At 40.2% G+C, this 19,970-nt stretch overlaps 2 protein-coding genes across 2 annotated transcripts in view; one reads left to right on the top strand and one right to left on the bottom strand.

The window, feature by feature from the left end:
* Positions 1 to 7,273, top strand: part of LOC109038264 (uncharacterized) — a 56,739-nt gene extending 49,466 nt beyond the window's left edge. Inside the window, exon 7 of the mRNA XM_072296310.1 lies at positions 7,135 to 7,273. The gene's annotated coding sequence lies outside the window, so the exon portion shown is untranslated. The remainder of the gene's footprint in view (positions 1 to 7,134) is intronic.
* LOC140223878 (uncharacterized) overlaps positions 1 to 19,669 on the bottom strand; it is a 29,628-nt gene extending 9,959 nt beyond the window's left edge. The window contains exon 1 of the mRNA XM_072296307.1: positions 17,873 to 19,669. Coding sequence (XP_072152408.1) covers positions 17,873 to 18,508 — 636 coding nt within the window. The 5' untranslated portion in view covers positions 18,509 to 19,669. The remainder of the gene's footprint in view (positions 1 to 17,872) is intronic.
* Positions 19,670 to 19,970: the final 301 nt, after the last annotated feature.

The raw sequence follows: 19,970 nt of genomic DNA, 5'->3' as shown, positions 1-19,970 counted from the left end.
TAACTCTTCTATTTCTCAGCCATTTCTGCACGGAATGCCTTGAAAATTTCAAGATCTGATCTGTGATGTATCCCGCGAACACATCGGTTACCCTCGAAGATCGTCGGCCCGACGTTTTGTGTAACGATCTGATATAAAATTTTATGACCTTTCAAAAACGTCCTTAGAAAAAAAGGTCACTGATCGTAAGAATTTTTGCCGCGGTTTCTTTAAAAACCCATTTTTCGGTCACAGGAATTTTTTTGACGAATTTTTTGAAAAGATGAGAAAAAAGGTCTCTCATCATAAGAATTTTTGCCGCTGCCGTTTTTAAAATCCATAATTTCGTCCTCAGATATTACTTTTTCGAAAAGTTTGTGTAACGATCTGATAGAAAATTGTATGGCCTTTCAAAAACGTCCTTAGACATTTTCCCTAAAATTGACAGTTTTAAGGGAAAATCAGAAAAAAGGTCACTAATCGTAAGAATTTTTGCCGCGGTTTTTTTAAAAACCCATTTTTCGGTCACAGGAATTTTTTTTGATGAATTTTTTGATACTGATTGATAGGAAATTTTGCGCTCTTTAAAATGAGTCTGTTTGATTCTCGTTTAAATGTCGAACAATTTTGGATTTACAAGCGATTTACATTAGCTCTAGGTATTTGGGACTTTTAACTGGCACCGTACACGGGTCGGGATTTCGGGAACTGAAAGCGAGCCACACGCATCATATAGGTATTGTTCACATATTCCCGCCATAGAATAATAATAGCTCAGCTATAGTCAGAAAATAGTCAGCTAGTTATTATTATTCAATGTTCCCGCGGAGCGCCCCAACTCCTGTGCCATCCGCTGTGCGCCACCACCGTCGTTTCGGTATCTGCACCCGGAATCTGATGCTGACAGCTCCCGTGTCCGGCACGAAGACATAAAGACGGAGTGCTCGTGTCTAAAACCACGGGGAAAAAGTGAAGCCTGGTTTGGCGCTGGATGCTTGTGTTAGAGTACCTTTATAGACAGAGTATGGCCATTCGTATCTTTTTACTACAGGAAAACTGTTCCGCTTTTTGATTGGTCAACGAGTTTTTAGGCTTCATGATGCTCTATTAGGGCCGTAAATAATAAACAAACAAGATGGCGGCTCACCGTAACATCGATGAGAAGCTAAATTTGACAAAAATTTCAATTATGCGGCAGTAACAATTTAAACGAGCATATCTACGAATAGCACACGAAAAACACATGAAAACATTGTTAAATTGCCTTTCACCTTTATCACAGGAGGATGTAAGATGTGCATAACCTCACTCTTGCTTGCTGATAACGGCCATCTTGTTTGTTTATTTACGGCCCTAAGAGCATGGTTTTTGCTTCCTGCTGAGATGCTGGTTTGGCGCTGGATGCTTGTGTTAGAGTACCTTTATAGACAGAGTATGGCCATTCGTATTAAGTGGGATTTTTCCCTGAGACAAATATCGTGAAACGGCTCGTGGAGACAAGGCCTACAGTCGGGCCAGGGACCAGTTCTATAGGGCCTTATCTCCACGGGACGTTTTCATGGGATTTGTCCCAAGTTCGAATCGCAGGAATGAAACTTCTGGGATTTTCCCCAGTTACCGTCTCCACGGGACGGGGCATATACAGTCCTGCGACTAGTTTGCGCGGGAAGATAAATTAGTTAAAGTCGAGTATTTAACCGGGATTAAAATAATAATTGCACTCAATTGACAATTAGACACATTTTTTAACCAAACAAACATTAACGATGTAGTAATGAATAAAATATCGCACAATTCGTTTTCACTTCTTCTTTTTCTCTCAGTGGATCCTAGGGGTGCAAGTACCATACTTGGTATACTTGATCTTGAAATTTTCAAGGCATTCCATGCAGAAATGGCTGAGAAATAGAAGAATTAGTGCCAGTTTGAGAGCCCCAGTTTGTACGTGGGCCAAAGACATTAAATCACGTAGACCGTGCGTTCGGCTCGGTTTAAGCACTGGCGGAGCGAGGCAAGCCCCTCGGAGCCCCATGATGGGCGGGCGGGGAAGGGGAGAGAGCGTGTGTCCCAAGCACTCGAAGAGGCAATGGAGAATTCATGCCCGCGCTCGGTTTTTCACGAATATCTCGTTTTCATTTCAAGGGTCGCCTATTTCGCAGTTTGACCAACCTGTCGGCTTGAATTTTCGAGAAAATCACAGATTGACACATGATGATGGCACAATTTATTTCAAATTCGTAAAATACAGACTAAATTCCTTAATTATTTTTAATTTTTCCGCGAAAACGGCAAAAAATCAGCACAGTTTTCGGCAAGTTTTTCACACATTTTTTCAGACTTTCCAAAAATCAGCACTTTTGCTGAAATTTCAGCACACCTGAGACCCCTGATACAATCTCACTCGTTTTAGAGTCCCTTTATACCCAGAGTTAAGACAACTCACTTTTGGTTGGGCTGAAAGTGGCCTAAAAAAAAATCCAATTCTGATTGGTTCTCGCTCATGGAGGCCGAAACGAGTGCACCAAGATGGCGGTACCTCGAATGTGAACAAGAATAATGAAAATATTACCTAATTGTGGTTTATCAAGAGTAAATTGTTATTTCCATCGGTCTAAAATGAAAATAGATTTAGAAATTATTCACAAACCAATCTAATTTTCGTTTTAATTGATCAATTTGTTGATGTTGTTGTTTTTGTGTGACAGACATCGCAGGATTCCTGATTCTTATCCCTCAATATCGTTTGTTTGGGTGCACGCGTTTCGGCCTCCATGGCCAGCCATAAGGCCGGCTGCCAGTCAGCTGATAATCGAGTTGTCTTAACTCTGGGTATAAAGGGACTCTAATTCGTTTGATGTATCGAATACGATCTGTTACGATTTTGGCTGCCATCTTGAAGATGTGTGACGTGCAGAGGGTACGGGTTTTTACCGCGCGATTTGAAATGTACCCGAAGTGTACCCAATGCCGCGGCGCAAGCAGAGATGGAAAATTTCATGAAATTTATTCGAGTGAAATTTCACGAAATTTCACGAAATTTCATGAAATTTATTGAAACTTTTGGGGATAGCTTTAGGAGGCTAAGAAATGCCTAGAAACAGTAATTCTAAATTTTGAAATTTTTCACCCCACGCCTAAAAAATTCGCGCGTTGCAAATGCTTTCGTTTAGTTTAGAGGTTAAGTTCGGGTTCTTCTCTCTAAACTCCCCTTTTTGCCCCCTCTCTGTGTCTGGCACCTTCAGTAGAGTAGTATCATACCGCAGCATCAACTGAAAGACCATCTGAAACGCTTTCAGACCGCCAAAGGTTTAATCAATAATTCTAAAAAAAATTAATAAATTTCAACTTTTGTGAAATGTATTCGAGCCTTTTGAAATTTCATGAAATTTCAAAACGTGAAATTTCACTTTCCATCTCTGGGCGCAACCCAGATAACAATTTCAACGTTGACAACAACGTAGAATTCCACGTTTCTCGTGAAACCTTCCACGTGGAAAAAAACGTGTACCGGAACGTGTAATTCTACGTGGATGTCCATGTATTAAGTACCGTTTCCGGAACGTTCCCGTGTTAAACGTTGTCAGCGACAACGTTTACACGAACGTTTCAGTGTCCACGTCGCAGGAACGTTGCAGTGTCTACATTGCAGGGACGTGGCAGTCTCAAAAATCAGCAATTGGTGAAAATGTAATCTTTATTCCCGTTTGTGACAAGCGTCCAGCCCACGTACAAACTGGGGCTCTCAAACTGGCACTAATTCATCTATTTCTCAGCCATTTCTGCAAGGAATGCCTTGAAAATTTCAAGATCTGATCTGTGATGTATCCCGAACACATCGGTTACCCTCAAAGATCGTCGGGCCGACGATCTTTGAAAGGCAACAGTCAACAGTTCCATCGATGAGCCTCTTTGAGGCCCCTAGTTTGTAGGTGGGCTGGACGCTATACTGTGGAGGCCTAAAATACGGGAACCAATCAGAAATGGATTCAAATTGTCTTGACTCTCAGTATAAAGGGACTCTAATAGGCACGACTTTCATTTAGGTGTACGTACTAGAGGAGGAATAAGCACTTTCAGTTTTAGAGTAGAACCTCAAGTAGCATTTTGCAACGAAAAAATTGCAATTTAAATGAAATAAAATTTCTAGATGATTTCAACTTTCTTGCAAGAAAATTGCAATTATTTTACAACATCTGACCCCCTCATTGTAAAAAAGTTGCAATTTTTTTTTTTGCAAAGAAATTTCAATATTGACGACCTTTAAATTTCAACCCCTAAATTTTCCGGGGAAATTATAATAATTCGAACCCATGCTTACCTAATGTCCTACGACGTTTAGCAGCATAAAATACCGGACGCCCTTGAGTGGGCTTGAACCCGACCCGCGAATGTCATAGCGGAGCACTCTTCCACTGAGCTACAGGGAGCTGATGATGAGCTTGGTTGAAATCACGCCTGTTAAGGCTGTTATCGCATGCATTGCGTCAGTGCGTGGCTCAACATTCATCATAGATTTGATTAACGCCGTTTTTCTCAGGCTTCTTTCTTTTGCCTATTATTTATTTTTTTTCGTGTTATTTATTTTTTTCATATTTTTTTTGTCTGATTTTTTTTTTCGATATCACGTAATAGGTACTCACACTAAATTTACACCGGTGTAAATTACACCACATACTAACTTGAGAACTTAAAAATATTTTCAAAAAATATTTTTAAAATATTTTCAAAACTTTCCTAAGGAATATTTTTAACATACATGTTTACAGGCAATATTTTTGAATTATTTTAAAAATATTTTTTGTAAACATTTTCAAAATATTCCTTTAAAATGTTTTAAAAATATTTTGAAAATATTTTACTTACAATATTGCCATGAAAATATTTTGATAAAGGTGACAATATTTTCAAAATATGTTGGGCTATATGGGTTAGGTAGGTGAGACATTTAAGTCGAAAAAACTTTAAAACAACTAGAGAATTGGATGCCAGGCACATGGCGTGAATTTGTTACAACATGATTGCACCGAAATTGCAATCTTTATAGTGCCTTGAAAAACAAGCATAATCTACATTTCTTGCAAACTTATTGCAATAAAATTGCAACTTTTTAAGCGCCTTCAAATGAACGTATAGGCAACAAGCAAAAATTGCAATCAACTCACAATCCTTTGCAATGAAATTGCAATCCATGCTACTTGGGACATGAGGTCTACGGGTTAAAATTGTGGACATTGACTTGAGATACAGAATTAGAAACAGACAAGTAAGTGCAAAGCAGATTATTAACGAACTTTTATGTATGTAAAACATGGAGGTATAAGCATCACTTCAAGCACAACATTAAACTGCGAAAATCACTTGGTACGCCGATATCAAGATTACAAATGGTGGACTCTCTCGAACAGTTGCAACCTTTGCTGATCAGACTGATTCCAGGAACTTGGTTGGTGCCGACATGGGCTGCGTATGCGCTGTAGACTTTTTGAGTAATCTGCGCCGCGAAATGCAGCGCCACCTAGTGGGCGCTCCTGGCCTGTGTCCTGCCTGTGCCGCCTTTTCCAGTACAACTTGTTTTGGACTACGTTGAATTATATGTCCCGGAAACGTAGACAGCGAAACGGCGAAAGAGCGATTTTAACTTTCCAGGTTAGGTTTACAGAGCAACGTTCCTTTCCACGTTCCTGTTATGTCGCCAGTGAGACGTTTTCGGAGCACCCCTGTTCTTCCATGTTGATTACTACGTAGAAATTGCAAACGTTCCCGGAATGTTTCAAGGTCTACGTTGATTTCCACGTTGCTGAAACGTTCGCTGTTATCTGGGAAGGCTCATACAACTTCCAAACGGAATTATGAGTTTTCCTTCCTTAATGAATAACGCTTTCAGATCGTATTCTGAGTTAATTTTTACTGAGAATTTGTAAGAAAGTTACAATCATTCTTATGTTTAATATTTCTGGCTGAAATTTTTGTTTAAAGAACTGTACCCGATGGGCTCGGCTCGTTCCTCAACGCACATGTGCAACTTTCTGACGAAACTGGACCAATCAATTTGGACCTAGTATATTTTGGATTTTTGAGAGCGAGAGCTGTAATGCGGTAGTTTTTCCTTAGAAATTTGGAGATAGCGTCCAATCATTCTTCTCTTCGATGCTTCTTGGAGAAATTTGTACTTTCGGAAATTGGGGAGACAAGTGTGAAAATTGGAAAAACGGAAGGGGGTCGGGGATTTCTATTTAAACGAAGGGAGGGCTCTCCCCTGACGAGGGGGTTCGGGGGATCTCCTGAAAAATTATATTGATAATCAGGTACCCATGGGAAAAAAACCTCTCACGAATTCAAATGAACACGGTTTTTAAATTATTCACTGATAAAAATGGGAAAATAAAGTACACCGCAGAAATTTCACTTTAAAATCGGGCAATCAACGCCAGAAATACTTACAATGAGAAGTGACTACAATACCTCGCGGCGTAAGTCTGTAACCTCAAACCTCCTTACTCCGCCGGTGCCGGACCAAAGACATAAAGACTAGAGTCCCTTTATACCCAGAGTTAAGACAACTGACTTTTGGTTGGGCTGAAAGTGGCCTAAAAAAAAATCCAATTCTGATTGGTTCTCGCTCGTGGAGGCCGAAACGAGTGCACCAAGATGGCGGTACCTCGAATGTGAACAAGAATAATGAAAATATTACCTAATTGTGGTTTATCAAGAGTAAATTGTTATTTCCATCGGTCTAAAATGAAAATAGATTCAGAAATTATTCACAAACCAATCTCATTTTCTTTTTAATTGATCAATTTGATGATGTTGTTGTTTTTGTGTGACAGACATCGCAGGATTCCTAATCCTTATCCTTCAATATCGTTCGTTTGGGTGCACTCGTTTCCCCGCCCAACACGGAAATATTTTAAAAATATTGCTGAAATATTGTCAAAAACATTTTAACAATATTTTAACAATATCGAAATAATATTGCTGCAATAGTTTGTTGTCCGCCCCCCTGACAATATTGCAGCAATATTGTCAAGGTAATATTGATAATATATTTTAAAAATATTTACTTGCGATGAGGTTATCATATTCCATATCCGTGTGCGCGCACTCTAGGAGACGTCTTTGGTACTAATTTTCTTTCTATTGTACACATGCGTCCAGGTTGCGGATCGTAGAGTTGTTACTGACCTTAAAATCCGCGCCGTCCTAGTCGGGATTAGAACCCACGCCTTGGGGTGGAGTTGATATCCGAAGTCCAGTACTCTACCACCAGACCAGCCAGGCTTGATGTAGATGGGCCCGTAAATTCAATCTCTTAACTATCGCAGGCCTCTGAGTCCGTAATATGTTTGTTTATTGACGGATTCTTATAATATTTTACCAGAATTTATTATTTATTATTTATTTATTATTTTTTATTTCATCCTGTAATTTGTGTTTCAAATTCTTTATTAATTGTACTCAACATATTCCTATTCATGTATTACAAATTTTCGTTTTTTTTAACTCTCTCTTTTTTTTCTTTACCAAATTACTGTTTTTTATATTTGCGACTTTTTCCAGTTTTAATTATTTGAGCTTTTTCCTAGTTTGAATTTATGTCGATGTATTTATGTTATGTTATTTATTTTTTTCCCTTCTTTTTGTCTTTTCTTCCCCCCCCCCTTTCTTTTTTCTAGCGATTGATTTTAGTAAGTTCCGCAAAATAATTGGTAAACAGAGCAAAACCATACGCTAATTTGGCAAACATTTTGAAAATCTAGCAAAAATTTTAGCCATAATAGCATAAACTAGTAATGTTAATTTCGAAAAAGTATAGTTTGCCATTTTCGCACAATAAAATTACCACTTTTGCAAATTGTTTTGTCGTTCTCGCCACGAGGGTGGGCATTTTAGCAAAAAAAGCAAATTGCAGAAATCGCAAACCATTTTTTGCCATTTTAGCAATTAATTTTCAAATATTACAAAAATATTTATAAAATATTTTTAACATAATATTAAACAAATATTTTTAAACTAATATTTCTAAAATAATTTTAAAATATTTTGTAAATATATTTTACAAACTGTTTTAAAAGTAATTACATAAATATATTTTGTAAATATATTTAAAACATTTTTATAAATATATTGTTACAATATTGTCATGAAATATTTTAGCAATATTGTCAACATATTTCTGCAGTGTATTTAAGGAAATATTTACATGACAATATTGTTTCAATATTGACAATATTGCTGCAATATTGCTGCAATATTTCGTGTTGGGCGGGTCGGCCTCCATGGCCAGCCAAGGCCGGCTGCCAGTCAGCTGATAATCGAGTTGTCTTAACTCTGGGTATAAAGGGACTCTAATAAAGACGGAGCGCCAAAAGCAAAAAATGAAGCTTCTTTTCTATCACCTCTACTATTGGCTGGACGATTGGCGGCGAAATCGGGACAAGTTTGAAATTCAAATGTAGGGCGGAAACTAAATAAAATTGCGGAAACAAAGTATTCTAGGTTGATTTTTGCCCAAATGCACTTACACTTGTCTCTGACTTACACACTCATATTTTTATAACTTTAGGTTAGTTTTGGTCCGTCGTCGACCGATTAATTTCATTTGGGAGTAACGGTCATCTACGACTGTAACGGCCTGTTTGAACCGGCAGAACCACCATGAGCAGAAGAAAAACTAATTTTATCTGAGATTACAGCCTGTTACCGAGCAAAAGTAGGTGTATTATAATAGGACGCAGTCCCAACTTCCTTAATATATTCGTTTTAGGCATTTAAAATACGTTTCGAAGAAAAAATGTGGAAAAATCAAGAGGACAAGTTCAAATCAAACTGTTTGCCGCCACGGATTCCCGCGCTCATTTACACACTCACACAAGCTAGAGTACCTTTATAGACAGAGTATGGCCATTTCTGTTCCGGTTTTTCATTGGTCGCGAGCAAATAGGCTGACACGATGCTCTTAGAGACGACTAGAGTACCTGTATAGGGAGAGTAGCGACAGATCGGTTCATGGAGGGCTTAGGGCCTGAGCGCGCCGCCTTGGGGAGGGGGGAGAGAGGGGAAGATGCATCCAGCAAACGCTACGACTTTTTGCCCTCTAGCGGGGGTTGACAGAAACACGCACTTTTCGGGAGCCTCAGGAACCGGTAGCGACCCGGAGTCCAGTCCTGCCTCGTCGCTTCCCAGCTCATCACCATTCCTCGCATCCAGTCCCGTTCCAGTTTCGCCAGCGCTTCGACTTGCCCTTCGCTTTCCTCAACCACTGCGCAGTCACAGCTTTTAGCCTTGCCTTTTGGATTTTTTGCTCTTCCAGCACCTTGGTCTTTTTTCTTTGCTCATTTTTTCTCATCAGCATCCTGGTAAAGTTTATGATTTGCTTTCCACTCTCTCTCTCTCTCTTTTTCTTTAGTTTTTTAGCTATCACTCGAGACAGCACTTTGACGAGTGAGTAGTTCTGTTTTCTTTTACGCGCAGTCGCAGGTGTTTTGTGTTCTCATTCTCCCTCATTTGCATTACGCCGTCGCCGTGTAGTTAGCTTACGCCTTCGCACACTTGTGATGAGTTTTGAGTTATGTTTTTACGCCGTCGCCACGCCTTTTAGTATTGCCTAGCTAAGCACCACATTTTGAGCCGCGGACATGTGAGTTTGCCATGGGGCTTCCGCCCCCCTACGCCTTGGACTTGGCCAGCCGCCATCCATTCTAGCCTTATTATCAGCATGTGAGTAGTTGTTGTATATTTTGCGGGGGGTATCCAGGTTAGGTTTAGTTTTCTCTTTTCTAGTTTGCCATTTTCCTTCTTCTCTTAGGTTTTTCGCCCTTTTACCCATAAAAGGTCGTGGTCCCTCGTGCCATTTTCTCTGCCATTTAGCCACTTTCTTCTCTTTCCTTCATTTCCTTCTCATGCCATTTAGAGGGTCGGATAGGGGCCGCAGTCCCCCCGATTTCGACTTTCCTCATTGGTCCCTCGGGCCGGATTGCATTACAGTGCAATGAATCAGCTTAACAACGCCATGAGATTTTATCATTTTGCCTTCAATCTTACTTGAAATTTTTCCATCGCCCTTAGCCTTAAGCACTTAGTATAGTTTATCTTTCAAATTTTCCTCTGCCATAACTCCTATTTTGGAGCATTAGTTATTACCTTAATTGTTTGGATGTGGAAAATAATTCTTTTGAATTTATTCTGGCCACGCATCAGAACAATTTTGTTCTGTAGACCTTTAGACATAACTAGGATCATAAGCATTCGCCATCGCCTCTCTTATTGCATGCTGGCTCACATATTTTCATAATTTTAATTATTTAATTATGTTGCCACGCCACTCCAACAAGCCAGTTTGGCTTTAGCTCATCCTTAGTTGTGCCACGCTAAAGGCTGCCATGCCATTCTCTTTCGGCCCATGCCAAATTTTAGTTTTTAAGTTTAGATCAGTTAAGCTTAGATTTTAAGTTTGGCCGCCTCGCCACTACCTTTTCTGGACTATGCATGCGTTAAAATTCTAGTTTTAAGTGTGCAGCCTTGCACTTTTCCTTTGGTCCACGCCAAATTTTAGTTTTTAAGTTTAGATTAGTTAAGCTTAGATTTTAAGTTTGGCCGCCTCGCCACTACCTTTTCTGGACTATGCATGCTTCAAAATTTTAGTTTTAAGTGTGCAGCCTTGCACTTTCTTTGGTCCATGCCAACTTCTAAATTTTAGTTTTAAAGTTTGGCCGCCTCGCCACTACCCTTTTTGGGTTATGCATGCTTCAAAATTTTAGTTTTAAGTGTGCAGCCTTGCACTTTTCCTTTGGTCCACGCCAAATTTTTAACTTTAAGTTTAGATTAGTTAAGCTTAGATTTTAAGTTTGGCCGCCTCGCCACTACCTTTTCTGGACTATGCATGCTTCAAAATTTTAGTTTTAAGTGTGCAGTCTTGCACTTTCTTTGGTCCATGCCAACTTCTAAATTTTAGTTTTTTTTTTAAGTCGGGCCGCCTTGCCACTTTATTTTCCAGTTCCTGCCACCTTTCAAATTCTAGTTTAGAGCTGTGCAGCCTTGCACTGTCTTTGGGTCACGCCAGTTTTTTGAAACTTAGATTTTAAGTTGTAAGCCTCGCCTTATCTCTTTGGTTACGCCAACTTTAATTTCTAGTTTTTAAGCTGTGCGCTACGCCTTTTCACTTTTGGTTTTCCCATCTTTAATTTTTAGATTTCAAGTTGGGCGCCTCTCCTTCTTTCTTGGTTGTTGACAGTTTCTAATATTTTGATTTTTAAGCTGTGCGCCTCGCCTCTTCTCCTCTGGTTTTTCCCATCTTTAATTTACGGATTTAAGTTGGGCGCCTTGCCTTATCTCCTTGGTCATACCAGCTTTAATTTTTAGATTTTAAGTTGGACCTCCTCGCCTTATCTCTCCTGGGTTTTGCCAACTTTAATGTTAGGTTTTAGTTGTGCCGCCATTGCCATTGATCTCTTTCTGGTTTTTCCCAATTTGAAGTTTTAGATTTTAAATTGGGCGCCTTCCCTTCTCTCTTTGGTTTTGCCAACTTTAAATTTTAGATTTTGAGTTGTGCCGCCTCGTCTTCTTTCTTTTGGTTTTGCCAACTTTTAATTTTCGATTTTAAGTTGTGCCGCCTTGCCTTATCTCTTTCTGGTTTTTCCCAACTTGAAGTTTTAGATTTTAAAATTGGACGCCTTTCCTTCTTTCTTTTGGTTTTGCCAACTTTAATGTTAGGTTTTAGTTGTGCCGCCTTGCCATTCCCTTGTATGTTGTTGGAACGCCTTTTAGTTGAGGCATTAATTTGTGTTTCCAAGATACCTACCATTTTGAAAATTTTGATCATGCCTTATATCTGATCACGCTACCTTGCCATTCTTAATTTTAATCATGCCTTATATCTGATCACGCTACCTTGCCATTCTTAATTTTAATCATGCCTTACATCTGATCATGCTACTTTACCATTCTTAGTTTTAATTATGCCAGTTTCATATTGCAATTACCATTTACTTACTTAGAAAAAAAAAAAAAAAAAAAAAAAAAAAAAAAAAAAACAAAATCTTAGAAAACCCCTAAACATTCTTGCTGTCGCTTTATCTTTCTTGCCTTCAATTTTTTACCTGGATACCCATAATATGCATTTCATTTCTCACATGCCGAGCTGCCTGTCCGAATGTAGGGGAGGCTCTCTCACTGTTATTGTCCGCGGCTTAAGCCGTCTCTTAAATTGATACTTTGAACTTTCATACCGCACATATTTTAGTAATTTAAGTTAATGCCATTATTTTCCTTGTTGTCTGCCATTATTGCCATAGTAAATTAGCTCCATTTGCCATTAGATTTTCCAACGCCATTTCTTTAGTCAAGTACATTCCTCGCCAGTTTTTTGCCACTAGCCTTAGCCATTACCACTATCAATTTAGTTTTGATTGCAAACTTTAAGAAAGCCACGCCACTTGCATGAATCTTGATACAAACGCCAATTATTAGCCAGATAACCACGCAATTTACATTACTTAATTAGATTCGCATGCCATCTAGTTTAGTTCAGTAGCCACGCTATAGTTTTTAGTTACTCCGCCAAGGCATATAGTAAGCAGTACTTATTGCCACGCTAAGAGTCTTAGAATTTTTTGGTATTATTTACTTTTGCCACGCTGCCGTTCTAAATTCTGAGCATTTCATACGCTGCAAATTTTGCAAAATTGCATACGCCTAGTTGTTGCCTGCAAATTAGTCACGCCAAACAGTATTGGAGTTGAGTTTTCACATGCCTTGAGCTAGATTAGAATTTAATGGTCACTATTTAGGTACGCAATCTTAGTAGTCCATTGTTTCTTATCACTTCGAATGCCTTGAAACAAGTTTAGTCATTTCACACCGGAGAATTCACAATCACCTGGCGCTTATGTTTTATAGTAATTGCCTAGTTTTATGATTTTATTTTGGTTTTGATTTGATTTGCATGTTTCTCTCAACTTACAATAATCTTTCCATGCCTTTCTCTTCTCAATGTACATAAACTATGCAAGTTTGCCTCTGGCCTTCCTTCGATAACAAGAGTGTTCTTACGCCTTAACTACTTTGGGATTCTACACATTCACCTTGTAAAATAGCACCGATTTCTGGCTTTCCTTCGCACAGTTACTTATTGCCTTGCTGATTTTGAGTGAGTAGTGTAAATATTAGCCTGCTTGTTTGACTCTTAGTTACTAATTGATCGGTAAGTATGTCGGAACAAGACAGGTTCTACAATGCCAATGATTTCAACTCTTCGCCACTGAATATGAACATAGATCCAGATGCTGAATCAACGCCACTACAACTTGAGATGAATCTCGCAAATTTGGACCCTGCTCTGAGAGCACCTGTCGCCACTCGCCATCGCTACTACCAAGCTGTATTGAACATTTTGGAAGAATCTCGGACGCTGAATCCTGAAAATTACTTCACTTTCGCACCCCAGATGCAAGAATTAAGCCGCCTTGCCCACGAATTTGATGTTTGGCAGTGTGAAATCACCCGTCTCAACCTGAATGTGGAGGAAGCAGATGCCGAAGCTGACACCGCAAACATTCAACGAAATTTTGATCGTGCCATGAAGTTAGCTCGCTTGCCATACTTAAAACTTTCAGAGGAAAATCGTCGACAGAACGAGACAAAATCTCAGCAGGACCAGCAAACCTTGTTATCATCTATTTCAACCGCCGTCGCCCCGCCTACGCAAAAATCCACGCCGTCAGCAGCTAAGATTTTAGTCACGAGCTCGGAAGCCACGCCAGGGAGTCAGAAAGCCAAACCGAAAAATTCTTCGAATTCCAAGAAAAATAAAAATTCTTCAAACCAAACTTCTGAACAAAGCCAGTCATGCCAATGTTGTGTAAGCACAAAGCCCAGTACAGACGCCTCCCCATCTCACCAGAACTCGCCGAGAATCAACCCAGCATCTGGCAGAGCGTACTATTGTCAATGGTGCGAAGAAAATCACCCCTTGGTGCAATGTGACAAAATAAAATCTTTGACCGTCGCCCAACGCCGTACCCAAGTTAAAGCTGAGAGTAGATGTTGGAACTGCCTGTCCGTCAAACACCACTCCCGGTTGTGTCCCAGTACAAAACGATGTTTGCATCATCCGACAGAGAAACACAACACGCTCCTGTGCGAACATGTTCCTGCCGGAACCAGCCCCGCGCCCGCCGTCGCCCAGACAGTTCCAGCCACAGCTCCTTCAGTAAACGCCGCGGTCAGCAGTTTCTCGCGACACTCTGGAGCCGACCCAACCATCTGCGTTGCCAAATCGCCGCCAACCGTAAATCTCCTACCTACTGCATTGGTTCAACTCCGAGCGGCATCCGGCACGCATCCCTCATGGGGGGGAGCTGACTAGTAGCCAACACCACGCCTTTTAACGCCTAATCAATGCAATCTCTTGCCTTTAAACGCCTTTTACACCACTTAACGCCTCATACATGTAATTTTTCCTTTTTCAGTCTTTGAGTTTGGAGCCTTTTCCGCCGTCGCCGTGTAGCCTTCGTAGTTAAAATGACTTATCGTCATTTTAAGGGGGGGAGAATGAGCGCGCCGCCTTGGGGAGGGGGGAGAGAGGGGAAGATGCATCCAGCAAACGCTACGACTTTTTGCCCTCTAGCGGGGGTTGACAGAAACACGCACTTTTCGGGAGCCTCAGGAACCGGTAGCGACCCGGAGTCCAGTCCTGCCTCGTCGCTTCCCAGCTCATCACCATTCCTCGCATCCAGTCCCGTTCCAGTTTCGCCAGCGCTTCGACTTGCCCTTCGCTTTCCTCAACCACTGCGCAGTCACAGCTTTTAGCCTTGCCTTTTGGATTTTTTGCTCTTCCAGCACCTTGGTCTTTTTTCTTTGCTCATTTTTTCTCATCAGCATCCTGGTAAAGTTTATGATTTGCTTTCCACTCTCTCTCTCTCTCTTTTTCTTTAGTTTTTTAGCTATCACTCGAGACAGCACTTTGACGAGTGAGTAGTTCTGTTTTCTTTTACGCGCAGTCGCAGGTGTTTTGTGTTCTCATTCTCCCTCATTTGCATTACGCCGTCGCCGTGTAGTTAGCTTACGCCTTCGCACACTTGTGATGAGTTTTGAGTTATGTTTTTACGCCGTCGCCACGCCTTTTAGTATGCCTAGCTAAGCACCACATTTTGAGCCGCGGACATGTGAGTTTGCCATGGGGCTTCCGCCCCCCTACGCCTTGGACTTGGCCAGCCGCCATCCATTCTAGCCTTATTATCAGCATGTGAGTAGTTGTTGTATATTTTGCGGGGGGTATCCAGGTTAGGTTTAGTTTTCTCTTTCTCTAGTTTGCCATTTTCCTTCTTCTCTTAGGTTTTTCGCCCTTTTACCCATAAAAGGTCGTGGTCCCTCGTGCCATTTTCTCTGCCATTTAGCCACTTTCTTCTCTTTCCTTCATTTCCTTCTCATGCCATTTAGAGGGTCGGATAGGGGCCGCAGTCCCCCCGATTTCGACTTTCCTCAGGGCCCAAAAGTGCAGCCACCCTTCTGAGCAACTTCTAACACACAAAATTTCACTGCCAGCCTACGGATTTCAATTCTAACCAAGATGGCTAAGAATGTACATAAATGAGCGTTCTTTCGCAAAAATAAGTAAATTTATGCAAAAAGTAAACCAAATACATGCTTTCTAAACGACGGTTCGTAACAATTGTATTTGTAAATCGCTCTGGACATTGGAAATTCATAGGTTGGCTGCTCTTTTGGGCCCTAACTTTATTCGCGGAGGCATCGGTGAAGGCCTGATGGACTTTCGGAGTTTCAGATCTGTCGCTACTCTCCCTATACAGGTACTCTAGAGACGACCCTCCCTGCCGAGATACGGCAAACGAGTTTCACCGAAAAACCTTCAATTTTGTGCACAAACCACAAACCGTTGAGAAGCTGTTTGTGAGGTTATAAACAGATAGTTTTGATAACAGAGATAAGGGCTGGTATGCTGATAACAATAGTGCAATCATGGGCAATTCTAGGACGACGGAATAATCCTAAAATTTCATGAAATAATTCATTTTTTCTTAGCCAGATTAGTTCGGTACTAGAAATTCATATTCAAAGCTATTCACTCAATCCAGGTTCTCTAGTTTTCGTGTCACTTTCATAGTTCTGTTGCAAAAGTTCAAAACTTAAGTTGTACTTACCCCTATTCATCGCATTGTGTTTCTTTTACAGCCAATTAGTATCAATCAATTTTTTGTTCTTTACGCTCAAACTGCATAGTACTTGTATATCATGCTGTTTGATGAGTGGATAAAAATTGAGGAGTTGAATCATCGGATTCTTCAGAAAGAAACATCTTTTAATTGCATTGACAAAATACCTGTCACACTTCAACTTAACAATCCGCAATGTATAAATTTTTGCTCATTCTTGTTTCTTACTGGAGGTTCGCCTTCTTGGGCCCTAATATTCTGGATCTATATGTTTTTATGAGAGACATCATTATAAGAGCCAAAGATTCAACCAGCAATTCTTGATATTGATTCTCCTACAACTCAGTAAAGGATTCAGCCACCCTCAATTAAGAATGAGAGGTCATATTGATGGTGCAAGTGAGTTCACAAGTTTTTAACTTTAATATATCAGAATTGTATACAAAAATGTTGAATTTCCTTTCCCCTCTTTAAAGCGATTAATCTTGTAAACTGTAAGTGAAACTTCATCTCGCTCATTAATTTCTTTACAGCCAATAATTGTTTTACTGTTCACAATTTACTCTTAGAGGAAAATGAGCATCATTCAATGAACTCCGACTCGTCCAAGTGATTGTGAAAATTTTGGAACTAACCAGATATTCTCGTGAATAACGCCAATGACACATTTTTCCTCTGTGTATGGGCATCATTGAAAAAAGCTTATGTTATGTATCATTTTATTTCTTTGATCTCCTGTAAGAAAGTGACACATTAGGCTTTAAATTTTTTCATGATGCTGCTGATCAGCTTCCTACCGTTTTTGCAATTGGGGGAAAATTACAAATCAAATGAGATTTGACTAATTGCTCTCAGTACGCTTATTGAAGAAAAAAAATAAAAGCAGGGCATCTCGGTTTTTTTTGCAATATGATCGACAGTCTCCCTGTCAAAGACATCTAGGCATCCTTGATCAAATCAAGCTATCAAATGGCTAAGGCCGGAAACTTTCTCTTCAAATAAAAATGGCCCACTTGTTTGATGGGATGAGTGAACTCCGATTAACCAGCTTAGCCACATCAAATACCTGCGGGCTGCTGGTAAGTATTTCGAAAAAACTCTCTGACCTCGTCAATTTGATTTTAACTCTGAAATCTCTATTAAGTAGGTAGTACCTGCTCCTGCCAATGCTTTCAAGCAGATGTTAAGCGTCCAGCCCACATAGCACAGAATATTGATATAATACTACAATAGTACTGACACGTCAGTAGTGTCAGTATTTATAAAATGCTGATGTATCCTGATTTAATATTATATCAAGACTATGCCAGTATTTATTAGTTACTGATTTGGAGCTGTCAAAATATTGTTACAGTATTGGCCGAAAAGGTTGATTTCATATGGAAATCAGGGTTATGACAAGGTCATCAGAACACTGCAGGACACCGACAATATGTATGTGTTACGCACAGAATGTGTAATTGCCCAGTTCATGAATTGGGCAGATTTTTGCTCATTTCATGAAATGGGCAATGTTGTTGCCCAAATTGTGAAATGGCACCAAAATTGCCCATTTCATGAATTGGGGCGGGAAAAAATTGCCCAAAAATTGGGCAAAAAATGAAAAAAACGCTCACACACAATTTGTGTAATTGCCCAATTCGTGAACTGGGGCATGAAAATATTGAAAGTAAGTATTGAACAAAGTAGAAAGTAGGAAATGATATCATGCTAATGTAACTCACCTAATTGTTATTGGCGCAGGTCCTTTGCGGGTGGCAAGCGGAATTGCAATGCACTTTATTCTTGAAGCAACGGCACTGTAAGGTGCGACACATAGATTTTTTGCAGGAGCACCGCTGGTACCCCTGTCCACTTCCGACGGACATTTTCCGCACCAATTCCCGAACACTGAAACAATCTTGCGGCACATCCTCCACCTTCAGACCTTTATATTTCACAACTTCAAAAACTTTTAAATTTTCGCTCACTTTCTGACGAAGCGTTACTGCAGGATGAGCCTTTGATGCCTTTGCATTGCTACTCTCTGAGGTCGTTGGAATGTTAGGCTGAGACTCTGCTGTTGTTAAGTCACTGGGTTGAATGTCGCACGCCTTTGCATCGCTACTCTCTGAGGTCGTTGGAGTGTTAGATTGAGACTCGGGTAGAGATGTTGATTGTACTGCTGTTGTTATGTCACTGGGTTCAATGTCGGCGGCTATTTCAATAACAGCATCCGTAATAATTTGACAACCATTAATGACACTTTCGAACACTTCTTCGTCTAGCGCATTTTGAAGTTTTTCAAGGTAACAGGAGGGCACAGAAGAAGCAACTCCCATTTTAGCCTTTACACCAAACATTGCCGAATATGGCTCCATTTTGATGGCCTCGTGGTAGGTAGTGTTAAGACCCCATTGAACGAACTTCAGGCCAGTGCTCCACGGAAGTGGACAGGGGTACCAGCGGTGCTCCTGCAAAAAATCTATGTGTCGCACCTTACAGTGCCGTTGCTTCAAGAATAAAGTGCAGTGCAATTCCGCTTGCCACCCGCAAAGGACCTGCGCCAATAACAATTAGGTGAGTTACATTAGCATGATATCATTTCCTACTTTCTACTTTGTTCAATACTTACTTTCAATATTTTCATGCCCCAGTTCACGAATTGGGCAATTACACAAATTGAGTGTGAGCGTTTTTTTCATTTTTTGCCCAATGCGTGAATTGGGCAATTTTTTCCCGCCCCAATTCATGAAATGGGCAATTTTGGTGCCATTTCACAATTTGGGCAACAACATTGCCCATTTCATGAAATGAGCAAAAATCTGCCCAATTCATGAATTGGGCAATTACACATTCTGTGCGTAACATATGCATTACTACCTTAACACTGACACGTCTGTACACTCAGCGCACTCTGTCAAGTAGATATGAAAGTTCAGACGATGGCCGTCATTTTCATAGTACTACACATGTATTACATTTGAAACATGAATTACACAAGTATACAAGTATTGAATATTATAAACCACTTACTTGATGTCCTGCGACGTTTAGTAGCGTAAAATACCCGGACGCCCTCAGGTGGATTTGAACCCGAACCGTGGAATTCCTAGCCCAGTATTCTGCCATTGAGCCACAGGGAGCTGATGGTGTTTCGGGTTAAAATCACGCCTGTTAAGGCTGTTATAGCATGCATAGCATCAGTGCGCGGCTCGACTTTCATCATAACTTTGATTAACACCGTGTTTTCTTAGGCTTCCTTTTCTTCCTATATTTTTTTTTCATTTTTTCGTGTTAATTTCTTCTCGTGTTATTTTTTTTTTTACCTCGTCAGCATTGACTCAATACTGTTGTTTGATATAATGAAGGTATCAGTGTTATATTCATGCTGACGCGGTATACCTTTTAACCGACAATCTTAATATCATACTGCATTAGTGTTGGTGATATCATGTCAACATCCAACAATATGTATCAGTATTGACATAAGATTCTGTGCTATGTGGGACAAACTAGAGGCTTCAAAGAGACTCATCGATGCCTTTCCTGGCCCTCTCATTGGCCAGCGGTTTAAGTCGGGGCAATCGATGAGTCTCTTTGAAGCCTCTAGTTTGTATGTGGGCTGGACGCTTTTCTTACTTATCACTTGGTCGACTTGAGAAAGTGATGGGTTACAAAAATTGCAGAATCCACTGCTGATTTTAAAAGTAGCTACTGAAATACTCATGCTTGGATTCTAGCATGCCAACATGTTTCGTGGTGGGAATGTAGATAGAAATGTGATGTATAAGTAACAATCAAGGAAAATGGGGCTCAAGGTGAAAGCACACAATTTTCAAT

Source organism: Bemisia tabaci, chromosome 2 (genome assembly GCF_918797505.1).
Source record: "Bemisia tabaci chromosome 2, PGI_BMITA_v3".
Classification (NCBI taxonomy): domain Eukaryota; kingdom Metazoa; phylum Arthropoda; class Insecta; order Hemiptera; family Aleyrodidae; genus Bemisia; species Bemisia tabaci.
The sequence above is the reverse complement of the archived record's forward strand: the minus strand, read 5'-3'. Positions and strand labels throughout refer to the sequence as shown.